The sequence below is a fragment of the Quercus robur genome, chromosome 9, assembly GCF_932294415.1.
Source record: "Quercus robur chromosome 9, dhQueRobu3.1, whole genome shotgun sequence".
NCBI lineage: Eukaryota > Viridiplantae > Streptophyta > Magnoliopsida > Fagales > Fagaceae > Quercus > Quercus robur.
In genome coordinates, this window is record NC_065542.1 from 25,972,217 (window position 1) to 25,991,821 (window position 19,605).

At 35.0% G+C, this 19,605-nt stretch overlaps 1 protein-coding gene, 1 long non-coding RNA gene and 2 other non-coding genes across 4 annotated transcripts; all 4 read left to right on the forward strand.

Moving 5' to 3' along the window:
* Positions 1 to 6,016: 6,016 nt before the first annotated feature.
* LOC126700081 (uncharacterized) lies at positions 6,017 to 7,827 on the forward strand. The gene is made up of 2 exons (XR_007646992.1): positions 6,017 to 7,335; positions 7,536 to 7,827. It is a non-coding gene; the product is annotated as an uncharacterized LOC126700081 (long non-coding RNA).
* Positions 6,835 to 6,957, forward strand: LOC126701288 (small nucleolar RNA SNORD14). The gene has a single exon (XR_007647276.1). It is a non-coding gene; the product is annotated as a small nucleolar RNA SNORD14 (small nucleolar RNA).
* LOC126701287 (small nucleolar RNA SNORD14) lies at positions 7,501 to 7,611 on the forward strand. The gene has a single exon (XR_007647275.1). It is a non-coding gene; the product is annotated as a small nucleolar RNA SNORD14 (small nucleolar RNA).
* Positions 7,828 to 12,986: 5,159 nt separating the features above from the next.
* Positions 12,987 to 15,823, forward strand: LOC126700080 (myrcene synthase, chloroplastic-like). The gene is made up of 7 exons (XM_050398062.1): positions 12,987 to 13,173; positions 13,279 to 13,546; positions 13,788 to 14,163; positions 14,413 to 14,631; positions 14,721 to 14,859; positions 14,971 to 15,219; positions 15,353 to 15,823. The coding sequence occupies exons 1-7, from the start codon at positions 13,063 to 13,065 to the stop codon at positions 15,695 to 15,697; spliced, it is 1,707 nt and encodes a 568-aa protein (XP_050254019.1). The 5' UTR covers positions 12,987 to 13,062; the 3' UTR covers positions 15,698 to 15,823.
* Positions 15,824 to 19,605: the final 3,782 nt, after the last annotated feature.

Consider the following 19,605-nt stretch of genomic DNA (forward strand, 5'->3'; position numbering starts at 1 on the left):
ATGTAGGACTTACTTCAACTCCTGACGAATCCACATTCAGTTTAGTGGAAGAGCTCATGGGAGTGGAGGCATGTTTTTTGGAGTCTAGGCCAAACTTCTTGACAATGTTTCTGGCATACTTCTCTTGAGATACAAATATACCCTCCTACTGTTGTTTGACTTGAAGACCCAAGAAGAATGTGAGCTCCCCCACCATGCTCATCTCAAACTCCTTCTTCATCTCCTCAGAAAATTCAGTAGCACGATCTTCAATAGTTGCCCCAAACACTATGTCATCAACATAGACTTGTGCCACAAGGAGATAATCTTCATCATTTTTGACAAACAGAGTTCGATCGGCGTACCCTCTCTTGAAACCTCTATCTAGAAGATAATGTGTAAGACGATCGTACCAGGCTCTAGGAGCTTGTTTCAAACCATAAAGTGCTTTCTTCAATCTTAATACATGGTCTGGAAAATGAGGATCCTCAAATCCTTTTGGTTGCTCAACAAAAACTTCTTCATTTAGATATCCATTCAAAAAAGCGCACTTAACATCCATTTGATAAAGTTTGAAATTCAAAGTGCACGCAATGGACATGAGGATTCGAATGGATTCGAGTCTTGCCACCGGAGCAAATGATTCATCAAAATCCACCCCTTCTACTTGTGTGTATCCTTGAGCCACCAACCGAGACTTGTTTCGAATTATCTCTCCATCTTCATCGGTTTTGTTTTTAAAAATCCACTTTGTGCCTATAACATGAACGTTCTCAGGCCGTGGAGCAAGTTCCCACACGTCATTCCTCACAAACTGATTCAGCTCTTCATGCATTGACTCAACCCAATTCTCATCTTGAAGAGCCTCTTCAACACTTTTTGGTTCAAACTGTGCAAGATAACAGTGATATGTTACATGATTGGCTAGCAGAATATTTCCTTTCTTGAGGCGAAGACCGTCATCAAGTGATCCTATGATATTACTTTCTGGATGATTCTTGATAATTCTTGAGGATGGCCTTTTAGAAGTGGAAACTTCATCACTACGAGAGATAGGAGGATGAACTTCTGGAGGAGTAAGAGGACTTGAAGTTCTAGACATCGATCTCGTTTCCCTTCTTGGGTTGATGGGAGTCGATTCTACTTCTGGTATAGGTTCTTCACCTTCTATATCCAAAGCTTCTACCTCAACATCAGGCCCTTCGGTGCTCGGCCCTTCTACATCATCAATCATTTCCACCTTAGGTAAGGCATCATCAATCTTGACATTTATGGATTCCATCACAGTCTTTGTTCTCTTGTTAAACACTCTATACGCTCGACTTGTAGTAGAGTAGCCAAGAAAAATACCCTCATCACTTCTTGCATCAAACTTCCCAAGATTCTCTCGATCATTTAAGATATAACATTTACTTCCAAATACCCGGAAATACTTCACTTTAGGATTCTTCCAATTCCATATCTCATATGCAGTCTTCTTTGTACCAACTCGAAAGAAAATCCTATTGCCAATGTGACACGAGGTGTTGACAGCTTCTCCCCAAAATTTTTGAGGTATTTGCTTGTTAAGCAACATGACTCTTGCCATCTCCTGAATCACACGATTTTTTCTCTCTACCACTCCATTTTGTTGTGGAGTTTTGGGAGCTGAAAACTCTCTTTTAATACCATTCTTCTCACAGAAGGACTCGAATCTTGCATTCTCAAGTTCTCTCCCATGATCACTTCTAACTTTGGCTATTGGAATCCCTTTTTCATTTTGTAGTTTCTTGCACAGAATCTCCAGCCTCTCACAAGCTTCTGATTTTTCTCTAAGGAATTCAACCCAAGTGTATCTTGAGTAGTCGTCCACAATGACCATAATATATCTTTTTCCCCCTAGGCTTTCAGTTCTGGTGGGCCCCATCAGATCAACATGAAGTAACTCCAAACAACGAGAGGTGGCTATCACATTTACCTTGTGATGACTTGCCTTAGTTTGCTTCCCCATTTGACATGCACCACAAATGGTCTTCTTTACTTTTCCAAACTTAGGAAGTCCCTCGACTGCTTCAAGTTTGGAGACTTTTGCTACTTGTTTGAAGTTGGCATGCCCAAATCTGTGATGCCACAGCTCCAACATATCCACCCGAGCACTTCTACACGATATTGGTGCCGTGGGAACTATTCCATAACAATTATCCGTAGTCCGATTTCCTTCCAAAACCTGAATCCCCTCTTCATTGATGATCAAACATCCTTTCTTGGAGAATTGTACCAGGAAATCGTCATCACAAATTTGAGTGATGCTCAGCAAATTCGCCTTCAGCCCTTTTATGAACAGCACATCTTTCAACAGAGGCAAACCGGGTATCTCAATGGTTCCTTTGCCTAGGACTTGAGCATGGCTTCCATCCCCAAAGGTCACATAGTCACCTACCTTTTCTTTGAGTGACTTAAACAGTGACTTATCCCCTGTCATATGGCGAGAACACCCACTATCAAGATACCACAAACATGCATTAAACACCTTTAATGAGGTATGCACAAATAGGTTCACATGTGACAGACAATCTTGACCTTCAAACACAAACTCATCATCAGGTTTCATGCTATTTTTAGACTGATTTTTCATTTTCAGATTCTCAATCATCTCACACAACATTCTATTCTTTCTTTTATATTTCTTAAGCAATGATTTTGATTCAGATATGCTACTGTGTAAGACAAGATTCTGATTCTCAAGATATTCCAGCATGTGAACAAAAACTCTAGCATGTTTCTTAGTTTTTAATAACTCTACAAGATCATCAGTAAGACACCTTTCAGACATATGCATAGAGACATTTTCACAAACACTTGAACTACAATTCAGCATGGTATAAACGAAAACAACAACCACAACTCAGGGGTCTAGGATCACACTTAGGTAATAAAACCAACAGCAGTGAACCCGCTCTGATACCAATTGAAAGTTCAAAAACGTGTACAAAAACACTTTTGAACGTTTAGACCCCTAAAAACCAACTTAACCAACACAAGCAATATGTCAAACAACTAGTGTGCGGAAACTTAACATATGCTATAATATGAAATTGGTTAAACAACTATCTAAGCCATAACAAAATAAAACCACAGCAGATAATGTAAAGGCAGAGATAGAGAGGAAGGAAGATGCAAACACAAAGATAACACCCGATGTGTTATCGAAGAGGAAACCGAAGACCTCGGCGAAAAACCTCTCCGCCGCCCTCCAAGCAGTAATCAATCCACTAGAAAATACAGTTGGGATACAAGGACAGCAATAGACCCTCCAAGCCTAATCTACCCAGTGCACCTAAGCCCTCCAAGCTTCTTGCTCCAACGAGGTTGCGCCGAACCTTTTACTTTTCTAGCTTCCCAGATTCTGCTACTACACCGTAGCATCAACCAATGAAGATTGGCTCCTTCCTAACTGCTTCCCAGAACTCCAAACGACTGTCTCACAGAGATGATAATGGTGAGAACCAGGTTTGGTATAATGCCTCTCAAGGATTTGACAATGGAGAGGAAGAGAGTGAGGGAATTTGATGAGACTCTAAGGTAGGGATTGTGTGTGAAACAATCTTGTTTTTCTTTAGGGTTTCTCTCTCAAAATTCTCTCTGGAAGCTCTCTTTCAATCGTGGGTTAAAGGGGTATTTATACTAGAGTGGAGAGGAATGTGAAACGTCAGGTTTTTCCAAAACAGGGGTGGCTCGCGGCTTGACCTCGCAGCTTGACCAAGTCGCGAGATCCAATCGCGAGTTAACCGTATGGCCAGTTGTCCTGTTTTGTCCTGTAGTGCTCCAGCTAGCATGACTGTTCATCTTCCAGCATGCTTGGCACGTGTGCAGCTTCTGGCGGCTTGCAGCCGCGAGTCCACCCGCGAGTCCCAGCCGCGACACTCTGTTTTCTTGCACACTCTTGAGCAATCTTCACTCTATCTCACTCACTACCCTTGCAACAAACCCACCTAGATACAGGGTTACTAAATGCTGAATTACAAGCAAATTTGACACGGAATAAAGCCAATTAGATGGTTGAATAAATTCAACCTTACAATATATTTTCTAAATTTTCTTTACTTATAATGAATGATGATATATTCATCATGTTTGTATGTGTTGAGACAATGTTGTCACTTTTAGATGGTTCTTGGACTTAAAAAATCATTATTTTTCATTTCAAATGTTTGAAACGTATAGCTGTTAGCAAATGTTTTAGCAACATGATTTTATTTTACAAATTCAATTTTGGTGTTGTAGTAAAATAAACCAAGATTAAATTTTATATTATACTTAATAATTTTCCCATGCATCATACGGGTTAGTGACTAGTATATGTAATAATTGTGATAAAGTCTATCGATTAGACATAGACTAAATCTATGTAATAAGAGCATCCACAGCAGTGGAGCTAAAAATTTAGCTATTTAACTCCACCAAAAGTTACTTTATCTATTTTACTTACACACATGCTGCAACAGTGGATCTGTTTTAGCTTTCAACACAATAAAATAATATAAACATCACAATAAAATAATATATTTATTACAATAAAATAATATATTCACTACAATAAACAACAATCATAACCACCCGCAACCACTACTGCTGCCACTACCGCCACCGCCACTGTTGCCGCCACTGACTCTTCCATCGCCACCGCAATCGCTACCGTTGCCACTATTGCCGCCAACGCCACTGCTACCGCCGCCAAATAATCGTCTAGTATTAACAAGTGATTTTTTAAACCCCAAATTATACTTATACATTTTTTTTTTACTAAAACAATTTCTCAATCATCATGATAGCAAGTAAATATTCATGTAGTGTAACAATAATATTTTGTTTTAACCCCAAATTATATATGGTTTCAAAAAAAATAATAATAAAATAAAATAAAAAACCCAAATTATATATATACAATTTGATCCCACCCACACGTGCCAAGTCCCTCTACTCTTTCTCATTCACACATGCTGCCTTTCCTTTCCTTTTCTGGTTCAGATTCAACACGCCACCCAGCTCCCTTGCCTTCTTCTCCCATGTTGCTCTCCTTCCCTCAACCAAGCCGTCACCGCTCCAAGATCCTTTTTCCTTTGATTGAACCCAAAAACCCATGCCGCCAAATCCATGCTTTGCACTTCTTCCCCTGACCGAACCCAAAATGCTTGAAGAAGTCAAAGCCGTTGCCGCCGATATCTAGCAAAGTCGCCGACGATGTCAAAGTCAAAAACCGCCAAATCTTTCATCTTTCTCTTCCGATCTGCCGCCGTGGGTTTTGGTGATGTTTTGGCCGTGGGTTTTGTCGATGTTTGCTTCTTTTTTTTTTTTTTTCCTGGTAGTGGTGGGTTTGATGAGTGTGGGTGTGGTTGGGTTTGCGACTAATGTGGTGGTGGTGGTGGTGGGGGTTGCCGTGGTGGAGGTGGTGATTGATATTGGTGGTAGTGGGTTTGATAAGTGTGGGTATGGTTGGATTTGTGACTAATGTGGTGGTGGAGGTGGTGGTGGTAGGGGTTGCCGTGGTCGGAGCTGCTAGGTCTGTGGCGGCATGGGTCGGCGGCGTGGGTCAAGGGGGCGGTGGCGTGAGAGGTCTGAAAGTTGAGAGAGAGAGAGACGGAGTGAGAGAGAGAGAGCAAGTGGCATTATTTTAATCAGGAAGTAGAATAAAATAATAATTTTTTTTTTAGCTCTCATAAACAGTGCACATCTATCTATAGATGTGCACTATAGCAATGAAGCTAAATTTTTTAGATTTAGCTCCACTGCTGGAGCACGATTTTAGTGTTGGAGGAACTAAATTTTAGCAATATAGTAATATGCCTCCACTGCTATGAATGCTCTAATTGAGAGAGTCTATGTTTGGTACACAAATTTTCCTACCCAACATAGATTTAAGATATTTCTTTGAATGGTTAATAAAAATATTTATTCTTCTTGTGTCCTGATTTATCACTTTACCCCCTCTTCCAAGATTAATATTTTATCCTTCTTTTTATATTTTTAATTTATTTTTGAATTTCTAAGTTTCAAATCAAACTCAGATACTCTCACAGTCTTCCACTTCCGCATGAGTCCTTCAAAAGTTAGACCTATATTAATTCCAGTCCTCAGTCCTCAGTCCTCATCCCACTCTATCATAAATTAATCTCCGTTTCTCTTTACTCTCTAGTCTCTAGTCTCAACTCTTCACTCCACACTCCACAGTCACACTCTCCCCACTCCTCTCCAAACGGACCAAATCCTAGCTGCCTCCGCTGCCGTCGCCTCACACCACACCTGACACCGCCACCGTGGGTTAAGTCTTCTCAGCCTCTCGGTCTCTCTACTCTCTAGTCTCAGGTCAGGTATATTTTCTTCCTTTTTCATCTCTCTTTTTCTCCATTTTGTGTTATGGGTTTATCATCTTGTTCAAATTATTTAAAACTTAAAAATCATAGTTTTTAGAAATTGCTTAGCCGAGTATCGTATGTAGTCACTCTCTCTATACTTTTCTGTTTGATTCAATGATTCAGGGACCAAAACTGACCAAGCAATTGGATTCAAAGATGAAACCCTAGTTGTCTTTCTCTTCTTTTTTATTCCTTGTTCTGTTTTTTTTTTTTAATGAGCAATATACTTCTATCTTCACTGTAAATTTTGTTGTGCGGGTGTGTTTGGAGCCTATGATTTATTTCATTTTTTGTTACTACAGTTTCTCTAGATATTTTGCATTCTTCCCATTATGCATCTTATAAATTTGTCATCTGTAGGGTTTTCTAATGTTTGATAGCGGATATTGTAAGTTTTTATTTATTATAATGGTAATAGTTTGTTCTATTTGTAATCTGTAGCATAGGGTATTTGCAATATTGTTCTTGATGATTAAAAATACAAAGGCTTGTTTCTCAAACATTCGCAGTGGCCGCCTATGAGCTTTTGCCTTTGCCAGGCTTTGAGAGCTAATGCTGCTCTATATTTCCTTGGATATCTGAAAGTTTTTACTCTGACATACAGAATTAGCTGGCAGTCAGTGTTGTCTTTTTAGTGAATTCCTAGTTATTCTGGTTGTTTGCTTTTATTATTTTTATTATTTTTTGTTAGAATGGAATCCTCATTGCCATATTTCTTAGTTGTTCCCACTAAACTTTTTTCTGACTGAATTTTATTCTCCAAATTTCTAAATGACAATCTGTCTTGAAATGTTTTGGTGGTACTGTCTTTGTTTTTTAAAATTAAATGGTTAGTTTTTTTTATATCCACTGATGATAAATTAGATGTGTTGTTTCTCAAAACAATTGCAGCGGCTGCCTCAGTACTCTGCTTTCTTTGGTTGCAAGTGCTATTGCTGCTTTAGTCTCTCCTTGAATGCTTGAGGTATTCATTCCTTTATAATATACAAGTTTAAACTCCTCTAAATTGTTTTATTTCTTCACATTTTGTTACAAATAAATTTGTAATTCAAAGAATTTTCTAATGTTTGGAATTGAGCGCATTAATTTCTTACTCTAAGATCCGATGTTGATGCATTTACAATATTATTGTTGACGATGACAAATTTCTCAAAACATTCGCAGTGGTCGCCTAAGAGCTTTCGCCTTTGCCGGGCTTGAGAGCTAGTGCTGTTCAACCCTTCCTTGGATGTCTGAAACACATTTCTCTTTTATAAACTACATTGATGTTATGAAACTTTTCAGACTAATCTTACAATTATCATACATATTGTTTTGTTTCATTTAACTTCAAAATTTCTTGTCTGTTAAGTGTTATTAAAGGTGTTATATACTCAAGTTTCTGCCCTTGCTTGTAATTTCTGTTGATATTGGTTACTTCCCTTTCTGTTATTTTATACCTTTTGTTCTTTGTCTTTATATATTGTTGATAAATATCTTTTTGCTCTTAGACATTTTTTGGAAATACTTATGCTATTTCATAATTGTAACTAATTATATGCTGGAACTAATTATATGCTTATTTTAACTAATTATATTTACTGTTGTGAATACTGTAATTAGCCTACTGGGAAATATTAATCTGGAGTGATATTGCATTTTGCAGAGCTTGAAGATCCAATTTAAAATGAATGAAGTAAAAAATAGAGCTTGAGGACCAGTTTAAAATAAATGAAGTAAAAAAGAGGTCCAATCTTATTATGTATACAAGAAAAATAAAATCCTTGTAATTTTAAAGGCCCATTAATTTTCGCACAAAAGGCCCAAAAAAATCTATGAAAATTCATAAATTGGCCCAATCTGTGGTTCTGACCCACTAAACCGACAAATCCGACCTGCCAAACCGTTGATCTGAACCATTGGGTTTGACCTGTAGGTCTCGGGTTGAGTACGAGTCTATTTTTTAGTTACTCGACTCAATTGGGTTGAGTGCAAGTTAGGCCCAAATCGGACCCAACTTGTGGACAGCCCTAGCTTGGGCTAATCGGCCCAAGCCGTAGTGGTAGCCCAATGTCAATTATGTGCATAGGATAGAAAAACTTTAATTATATTATTATTATTTTTGATAATTTGAGAATTGAGGCAAGAGAATTTGTCAATTATTTGAGTTACAAAGCTCTCAATTAGAAATATTATTATTTGTTGTTAATCAATTGAATATATGAAAAGCTCATAAAAATTGATATACAATATATATGTATTTAATAAATAAATAAATAAAATTAGAGAAATCTAAGGTAATCTAAGGCTCATGTAGTTTGTGCTAACATATCCGAAATTGGAGCCATTTTCATCTTTTACCTTTTGCTTTCTTGTTAACTGTTTATTACATCTCCTAAACCACACTAGATTACTCAAGTTTCTTCAAGCTAGTACTTGGTTGTTAGGCCTAGCCCAAAAGAACAAAAACACTAGGACAGCATGCTGATCTTAAGATGTTCCCAATAATTCCTTCAATCTTGCTCACAATCACAAGTTAACCTATGTCTTGGGAAAGACCACGTTGTTGGTGTTGGGATCTCGTTTTTAGTATCTTTCTATAACGAATAATTGTAAATATAGTATCCGAGTCAGAGAATACATCAATCATTTATTTTTAAAAATATTTTTTAGGGAATAGAAAATTTGTCAAAAAAAATTAGCATCGTTTTCATTTTTTCATAATTTTTTTTTTTAATTTGGTTTATAAATGTTTGCCCTTAGGGCATGTGTTAATTTAACCTATATATGTAATAATTGAGATAAAGTCTATTAATTAGACATAGACTAAATCTATGTAATAATTGAGAGAGTCTATGGTTGGTACACAGATTTTCCTACCCAACATAGATTTAAGATATTTCTTTAAATGGTTAATAAAAATATTTATTCTTCTTGTGTCCCGATTTATCTCTTTACCCCTTTTCCAAGATTAATATTTTTTCCTTCTTTTTATATTTTTAATTTATTTTTGAATTTCTAAGGGTTTTTTTTTTTCTTTTCTTTTCAAAAGATAGTTTTAACATACAACGCCTGTTGGGTGTGGAGCCTAATTGTATTTAATCCAGATTATGACCCGACCTGAAATGATATTGTTATAGTTTTTAATAGGAGATTTTCTAAGACATAATCTATGGAGCGAAGGCTTGGGCTAATTGGTGCAAGTCGTAGTGGTAGCCCAATGTCAATTCTGTGTGTAGGATAGAAAAACTTTAATTATATTATTATTATTTTTGATAATTTGAGAAATGAGGTAAGAGAATTTGAACTTTAAATATTTTTTTAAAAAGACTAGAAAGTGTCAACTATTTGAGTTACAAAGCTCTCAATTAGAAATATTATTATTTGTTCTTAATCAATTGAATATATGAAAAAGCTCATAAAAATTGTTATATAATATATATGTATTTAATAAATATTAATAAATAAATAAAATGAAATTAGAGAAATCTGAGGCTCATGTAGTTTGTGCTAACATATCCGAAATTGGAGCCATTTCCATCTTTTCCCTTTTGCTTTCTTGTTAACTGTTTATTACATCTCCAATACCACACTAGATTACTCAAGTTTTTTTAAGCTAGTACTTGGTTGTTTGGCCTAGCCCTAAAGAACAAAAACACTAGGACAGCATGCTGATCTTAAGATGTTCCCAATAATTCCTTCAATCTTGCTTACAATCACAAGTTAACCTATGTCTTGTGAAAGACCTCATTGTTGTTGGGGTTGGGATCTCGATTTTAGTATCTTTCTATAACGAATGATTGTAAATATAGAGTCCAAGTCAGAGAATACATTAATCATTTATTTGTAAAAATATTTTTTAGTGAATAGAAAAATTTATCCAAAAAAATTTGTAACATTTTCATTTTCTCATAATTTTTTTTTTTAATTTGCTCTATAAATGTATGCTCTTAGAGCATATGTTAATTTAACCTATATATGTAATAATTGAGATAAAGTCTATCGATTAGACATAGACTAAATCTATGTAATAATTGAGAGAGCCTATGTTTGGTACACAAATTTTCCTACCCAACATAGATTTATGATATTTCATTGAATGGTTAATAAAAATATTTATACTTCTGTCCCGATTTATCACTTCACCCCTCTTCAAAGATTAATATTTTATCCTTCTTTTTATATTTTTAATTTATTTTTGAATTTCTAAGTTTTTTTTTTTTTTTTTTCAAATGATTGTTTCAACATACAACCCCTGTTGGGTGTGGAGCTTAGTTGTATTTAATCTAGATTATGACCTAACTCGAAATAATATTGATACAGTTTTTATTTGGAGATTTTCTAAGACTTAATCTTTGGCGGGAAGGCTTGGGCTGATCGGCCCAAGCCGTAGTGGTAGCCCAATGTCAATTCTGTGTTGTTGTTTTGAATGTTAGGGTTTAATGTAGTTTTTTAGAGATAAAACTGTACTTGCACATCTTGTATATTTTCCTAAAAATAGCGAAATCCCTTCAATTCCGTGAACGTAAGCAAATTGCTGAACTACGTAAATATTGTCTTGTGTAATTGTTTTCTTTGACGCATATTTTTCTTTATATTTGCATCTCACAGATCTGGAAATTTTGTGATTATTCCATTCAATAACATCCATTCGAATTGAATCTCAAATCTCTTATCAAATCTCTTATTACCAATCTCTTATTACCAATTGAGGTAATTGTAACCAAAATTTTTGTTCTCACTAGTTACTATAGTGGACCCATGAGATTTGAATGGGGAATTAAAATATTAACAATTAACAGATAAGTAAAAACTAAATTAAAACGTGATTGTTGCGTACTCATTTGTCATTGTCTATGTGACAATGCAATTGGTATTGGCAACTAAAGATTTCTTCATTAAAAATTTTTAGATATTATTTCATGGTAGTACAGGCTCTTGGATTGTTCTGTCGATATTATTATTGGAATACACGTCGATGAGCACTCAATAATAAACTTTAGCTTTTTTCCACCAAAAAAAAAAAAAGCTTAAAAAAAATTTATATTTTACCACTCTAAACTATACTTAGATTATATTTTACACCCTAAACTTTTCAAATGTACGTTTTGCACCCCTAAACTATGATCTCTAATACACTTTACACCCCAATATCAAATTTACTGTCTACTTAGATGGAGAAGTATGACACTATATGAAAAGACCATATTACTCTTATTTTCAATCACTTAATATACTTTGCATCATAAATTTTGAATTTCCATTCACATTAATAACAAATTTAACGTTAGAATGCAAAGTATAACAAAAGTTATAGCTTAAGATGAAGAATATGCATTCGAAAAAATGTTTAGGGTGCAAGGTAAAGTGTAATTTTTCCTTAAAATAACATTACAAACTCTTGCCTAAAATTGAGGGACACTTGATTCTATAAAAAAAATTTTAAAAGAAATTGAGGTACATCATACAACAATTAGAGAAGGTTCCCTTGCTTACTTAAAAAAGAAACTTAATCATTTATTGAGCTTCTACTTCAATTATATTATTATTAGTCTTTTAACAAAAAAACATAATTATTATTAGTCATTAATCCATGCAATAAATCAAAAAGCTTGTGAAAAGGTGTGTGTATATATAAATACTTAGTACCAAAACCTCACTTAACACTCAAATTGGGTGTGGTAAGTGTTTGGGATAAGAACCTTTCAAGGATCTAGAGATGGAGAGGTAGGATTAGATGAAAACTATAAGGAAATGTGTAGATGATTGTGAGTATAACAATCACTAACTCTCAAGTGTATTTGCTAGGATATTTTCTCTGAAAAGCACTCCTTACAATTCGTGGATAATAAGGGTATTTATAGTGTGGGTAAAGAATTTGGTAAAGTACTTTATCTTTTTGCCAAATAGAGAGTTTCGTGGGTATTTGGTGGGGTGGCCCTTCTCGCAAACTACTTGCGAACTTGACAGCCTGGCGTGACTCTTTAGCTTCCAGTCATGTGCTTCACACGTGGCCTTTCGCGGGTTACTCTTCTCGCGAGCTAGTCGCAAACTGCACTGATTCATCTTTGAAGCTTGATTTTTCACCAATCTCTCACACTCATCCCTTACAAATAAACACACATAAATACAGGAAAACGAATTAAGAAATTACAATCAAATTTGGCACGAAATTAGAATCAACACAAGCTAGTTGGAAATCACAACTTTACATGGATAAAGTGTGTTCATTCTTCCGACACACACGAACCAATCTTCCCCAAGAGCAGAGCACTATGTGTTCTACAGTTAGAGCTAGTGACAGCATCACTCCCTCCAGGTGGGTGCCACTCCTTATATGAGAGGTCAGAGGAGGGAGCGATACATCTAGAATTCTTCGAATCACGGAATGAGATTAAATCAATTATTGCTAGATATTTCATTGGGACTTGTAATTAGGACAATGTACAGAATCAAATTATGTAATACAGTTATCGTTTTACAAATTACTTTCTTTCTCTTATCTCTCTATTTATTCTCTTTGCTTCTTTCTTTTCTCTTAGTCTTTTCAAATAATAACCCATTCAATCACAAAACCCACAATAACACTGCCTCAATGGATAATATATATGTAACCTACTCGCTTCTCTCCCAACTTGCAATTTCACAGGAGCACCTCCCCCATCTAAAGCTCAGTCTCACTTAGTATAACATCCAACTAGCTAGCAGTGGCATGGCAAACAGCAATACTTCAAATAATTCCATTATTGTTCGGCGATCAGCAAATTATCAACCTTCCATTTGGGACTATGATTACATCCAGTCACTGAGAAACAAATATGTGGTATCAATTTGTTATTGTTTTCAATTGCTATATCGTTTTACTAGTTCTTCTGACTATATATTACTTGGAAACTGACTGGCCCTTAATGATAAAATTGTGATGTAGGGAGAAACTTGCACTGGACAAAGTAATGTGTTGAAGGAACATGTGAGGATGATGCTTCACAAAGTGGTCGATCCTTTAGAGCAACTTGAGCTGATAGATATCTTGCAAAGACTTGGATTATCTCATCACTTCGAGGGAGAGATGAAGAGAATATTGGAAGGTCTATACAACAATGATCAAAGTGGTGATACGTGGAGAAAGGAGAATTTATATGCCACAGCTCTTAAATTTAGACTCCTAAGACAACATGGATATAACATCTCTCAAGGTAATTTAGAAACACGAAAAAAAAAAACAAAAAAAACAAAAAAAACAAAAAAACAAAAAAAAAAAAAAAAACAAAAACAAAAACAAACAAACAAACAAACATTTGGCTACTTAAACGGAATAAATTCGTCTCCAATTCACCTAAAATGGAAAGAGTACATTTAGGTAAAGAGTTTAGTTCTTGGATTTGAGTGTACATACTACCATAATATAGTTAATAATTATTGCGTTGGTCATTGCAGGAGTTTTCAATATTTTCAAGGATGAGAGAGGGAAATTCAAGGCATGCCTTTGTGAGGAAACCAAGGGTATACTATCCTTGTATGAAGCATCATTCCTTTTGACAGAAAGTGAGAATGTGTTGGAGGAATTGAGAAATTTCACAACCAAGCACCTCCAAGAATATGTCAAGCAAAATAAAGATAAAACTCTTTCTGCTATAGTGACTTATGCCTTGGAGCTTCCCCTGCATTGGAGAATAATAAAGTTTGAAACAAGGTGGCTTATTGATATATATAGGAGTAGAGAAGATATGAACCCTATCTTACTTAAGCTTGCAGAAATGGATTTCAACATGGTGCAAGCAGTCCACCAAGAAGATCTAAAACAAGTGTCAAGGTTAAAAATGATTATCATTTCTCACATTAAGTTGAGCTTCATCTGACATATAATCAGTACGTTAATTACTTAGTTATTGACAAGCCTTGAAGGACCATATAGATTCTCTATTGAACTATTGAAGTGTACAATGTTGAATATTAAAATTAAAATCAAATCTCATGGCAACATAAAACAAATAATCAAGTTTATTATAGCCTAAATTTTAATTTTAGAAAATTGATATTATCTTGTTTTGTCCATAAAAAGGTGGTGGAAGAACACTAGGCTTGGAGAAAATTTGATATTTGCAAGGGATAGGCTAATGGAGCTTTTCTTTTGGTCAATGGGCATGATAGATCAACCTCAGTTTGGGTGTTGTAGGATAAATTTAACAAAGGTGGGTGCACTGTTAACGATAGTAGATGATGTTTATGACGTATATGGAACTTTGGATGAACTCAAGCTCTTCACAGATTCCATTGAGAGGTTTGTATAAATCAAATTAGTGCATTACGCCTCATCCCCTTTGACATAAAAACTAAAAAATTACTCTTTCATTTTTTGTGTGACTCCAGATGGGAGATCAATGCAATGGATCAGCTTCCAGATTATATGAAGATATGTTTCCTCATTCTCTACAACTTTGTTAATGAAATGGCTTTTGATCCCCTTAAGGAACAAGGATTCCACATCATTCGATACCTTAAAAAAGCGGTATTGACTTGATTTGACTTCTAAATCCATCATTGTTTATTGTTAACATTTTCTCCTAAATACATGACTGTTTTAATTCCTCTAATTTATGGTCACATTTAATTGTTTCAGTGGTCAGATTTATGTAAATCTTTTTTGTTGGAGGCCAAGTGGTATCACAACGGATATATACCAAGCCTTGCAGAATACCTTGAGAATGCATGGATTTCAATATCAACACCAGTTATACTAATGCATGCTTACTTTATGGTCACCAATCCAATAACGAAGGAAGCCTTGGGTTGCTTGGAAGAGTACCCCAAAATATTCTATTGGTCATCAATGATTCTACGACTTACAAATGATCTCGGAACATCTGCAGTATGCTAATCACACTATCCTAATAGTTTCATTAAGAATGCTTTCAACTACTTCACGCAAGCTTAGCCTAACAATGTGTTTTTTTTTTTTCTTTTCTCTCTCTCTCTCTCTCACTCTCTCTGTGGAAACTTAGAATGAATTAAAAAGAGGTGATGTTCCAAAATCAATCCAATGTTACATGAATGAAACTGGTGCTAGTGAAAACGACGCTCGTGAGTATGTGAAGTCTTTGATTAGTACAGCATGGAAGAAGGTGAATGAAGAGAGAGTTGAAAGTTCTCCATTCTGTCAAACATTTATTGAAATTGCAATGAACCTTGCAAGGATGGGTCATTTCATGTACCAATATGGAGATGGGTTCAGTGTTGCAGACCGAAAAACTAAAGATAGTATATTATCGTTACTTATTCAGCCCATTCCACACTTTGGGATGTCTTCTGGCAATTCAAATACTACACCAAACTTGAACATCAATTAAGTGAAGACTTCAAACCATGAATGAGTATGGATTTTGGTTTTGGGGGAGTTATCTTATTTAATAAGTGGGTTAGGCTGCTGTACAACGGGTGGCCGATTAAGGTTTTTTCTATAGACCCCCAAAATAAAGTAGGAGTTTGGTTTTCTAACATGTTATGGTTAATAAATCCTTTATTTAGTTTATTTGGGTTATTTAAGTGTTTAGTTGGTTTATTATCTTCATGGATGTTGTGAAATTTAGTAGTTAAATCATTATGTAATCTTTTGGAAAACGTTGGTTTTAAAATATGGAGGCAAAAATATGAATTGTTGACTTTTAAAGTTTTAAGATAGAGGTTGAAAATTCTATTATTGTGTTGAAATATCTTTGACAGGGTTAATTAATGAAAAGTGCTACATCTACAACACTTTGACAATAAATCTTAAGTGGTAGGTTGTTACTAGTTGTTATGGATAGACAAAAAAGTAATTTCAGTTGTGGATTCAAATTAGAACAAATAACAACTTACCACCTATAATTTGTTGTGAAAATGTGGACATAGCACTTCTCATAATGAGTTAAATGGATTTACCTATAGAAACTCCAATTTGTACCCGTTCATCGTCTGACCCTGTTGATAAAAGGTTATCATGTCACGACCCAAATCCATGGAACATGAATTTAGATGCATGACTAACTTGCTGAACTTATATAACTCAATAAACATAATTGATCCAAAATAAATTAAACTCCAAAGAAATAAGTACTCTTAAAAACCTCTTACAAAAATATAAACTCCACAAATTGAAAATAATCTCCACTATATAAAACATGAATTACAAAATAAAGGTAACTAAAATTTTATAAGTCTTCAAGTAATACTGAAGTTGCCTACAACTTCCACACTTTACCTTGCGCCTTAAAAAGCAATCCAAAGGTTCTATATTCTCAACTACACTTTAATCTAAAAATATTAATTGATGGGGTGAGCCACACATCTAGTAAGTAATTATACAGAATACACAACAGAATAGAGTCAAGCAAAGCACGAGTATTTTGATTTTTCACAAACTCATTCAATGATATCAAAAATAATTATTCCAAAACATATAATGAATCACTTAATACATATGTAATCACATCTCACAATCATTAGAAAACATATACATATAATTGATCAGAGCACAGTGTTATATATACACATCACATATTCTCACATACAATCCTGTGAGCGGATACCAAAATCTAACCCCTACTAGTAAGGGATCAACACATATTCTCACAAACAATCCTGTGAGCGGATTTACACATATACTTGATCAATTCTAAAAACACTTATTTTGAGTCTCATATCACAAAAAGCAAAGTTTATACAACATAGAATAATTTTCTTAATATTAACAATTATTCCAACAATAAAGGCATATCAAATATCACAATATCATATTGAAACATAAATCAAAGGATGCTTGACTCTCTTAGGGAAAGAATAGCAGTTGAGGAATTTATATAAAATTTTACAATTCTTGAGTAAATCTGAAAATTCAATTTGCTAAAAGAAACATTTTAAATACCATTTGGAGAATAGGAATATGACTTTGAAATAACTTGGTTTTAACAGATTTAAAGAACAAGAACCTTTTGTAGAAAACTTACTTTGAAACTCAATTATTTTATAAAAATAGTTTAGTTTAGAACTCATCTTTTAAATGAGATTTGGACGTTCAAAATGTTATTTAAAATTAGAAGTTTCTCTTTCAATGATGTAAAAATGCTTTTGATACACTTTAGAAAGTATAAGTTTGAAATACGTAACTTTTGAAAACTTTTCACATCTAAGAACCTAATGGACAAAACTTGTGCATATTATGCATAATTACTTACAGAACTTGAATCACTCTGAAAGTCCAGCTTAAACACCCTCCAAATAGTCTTAAAATACTCTTAAATGGAACCTATAATCAATCATGAAAATTACTTAATATCCTCCACAAAATATAAATCTTATTGACTTATACAAATTGACTCACTAAAATTATACTTGCTGAACTAAATGATAACACTAATGCAAAGCATCTCTACCCAAGAATATGTTTCCTTGAATTTATCAAAACTCAGAGCCAGCAGCCAATACTTTAGGATTTAATATATGTCCTAAACAAAAGTAAAACCTTAAACATGAATTAGGCTCTATAACCGTAACTTTGTTCTAAAATACACACTATGGGCAAACCTAGGATTTAATATATATCCCAATGAAAATCGTGGGCCAAATCTGTAAAGTTGTGATTTACAACTATGTTTTATGTTGGCTTTATTCCATGACAAAAAGTGTTGTAATTGCTTTAATTTTGTTCCTTGTATTTTGTGGGATTTTATTGTATTGGGTTTAGTATTAAGTTGGTGAAGACTCAAGCTTAAATGAAGAATCAGTGGATTTCGCGAGAAGCTCACAAGAAGCTAAGCCGCGAAAGAGCATGTGAGGAGCACATGACTGGAAGCTGAAGAGTCGTGCCAGGCTGTTGTTTTCTCGAGTGTCTCGCGGGTAAGGTCTTCCCATGAGACAGTCGCGAAACATTCTTCCTGGAGAATTTTTATGTGTGAATTCCTTACCCTTCACCCATACTATATATACCCTCATTACCCACAAATGTTAGAGAGGCCATTCAGAGAGAAAAACCCTAGATAGGTTTTCTACAACACACACACCCATCCTCTTGAGAGAAAGCTACTCATCCTTAGTGAGAAATCATTGTAGCCTCTTCTCCATCCCTCTCTCATTATCATACCTTGAGAGGAGATTTGTACCCAAACACAATCCACACCTTTTTAAAGTGTAGTGAGTGTTTTTGGTGTTGCTGGGAAGCATTGGAAGAAGCCAAGGATGGCAGATGCAACATGGAGCTTGTTGCGGGATCCGGAGAGCTAGATAAGACACAGTTCCGAGAAGCCTTGTTGGAGTAGGAGCTTGGAGGGTTTAGATACAGAGGGTAGATTAGGCTTGGAGGGTCTCTTGCTTACCCATGTATCCCAACTGATTGTCTAGTGGATCGATTTTCGCTTGGAGGGTGGCAGAGAGGTTTTTTGCCGAGATTTTTCGGTTTCCTCTTCGATAACACGTCTCGGTGTTATCTATGTTTGCATCTCTCTTCCCTACTCTTGTTCATTTCATTTTTACTGCTGTGTTGCTTTAAATTTGGATTAGAGTAGTTGTCTTGCTTATACGCTTGTGTTTACACTATTCCGCACTTAGTATTAAGTTAGTGTAAAATCAACCAAGCCGTAATTTGAATGGGGGATCTAAACAAGCTCTTGTGTTTTTAACACATTTTCGAGGACCCTAATGTATTTAATATCTAAGCATTTTGAGATGAAATTAAAATTTGGATAAAAGAAACAAGTCTGTCATTATCCTTTTAAAGAATTGTAGACGTGTTGGACCTTAATGGTTCATTGTGTTAGGGAACGGTCAACACCTAGGCATAGACTATCAAAGCTATCAATAAGAGAAAATAGGACTTGACAAAATGAGAACTAACTAGTGGCACATGGGTGGGGTCGGGTGCAATTTGTCCAACAATCCAGAATTGACATTATGGTAGATCATCAACCTTAAAGCCCTTATAGTCCTACAAACACGATGCAACCTTATTCATGGTTTTAATAATTTCGGCTTTTGTTCTAGACTCTGAACAGTGGCAACCTAGGATTCAAGAATAATTGAAATAGTGTAAAATTGTAATCTAAGAAATTACCAATTCAACAATCTACACATCACTAAATTTTCCATGATAAAATTCTAACACCTTAATTCTTTGTTTCTAACGGTGAGAAATCATACCTTGAACAATCTGATTGCCTCTTCAATTGTATGTGCTCTAAACTCCAAGGAAAAATACCTCTTAGCCTCTTTGATAAAACCCTTCCTA

Excerpts from the sequence above, each read along its gene's own strand:
- LOC126700080 (XM_050398062.1), top strand. The coding sequence starts at position 13,063 with ATGGCAAACAGCAATACTTCAAATAATTCCATTATTGTTCGGCGATCA. Across the intron at positions 13,174-13,278 it reads CACTGAGAAACAAATATGTG|GGAGAAACTTGCACTGGACA; the intron begins GTATCAATTTGT and ends ATTGTGATGTAG. Across the intron at positions 15,220-15,352 it reads ATGATCTCGGAACATCTGCA|AATGAATTAAAAAGAGGTGA; the intron begins GTATGCTAATCA and ends GTGGAAACTTAG.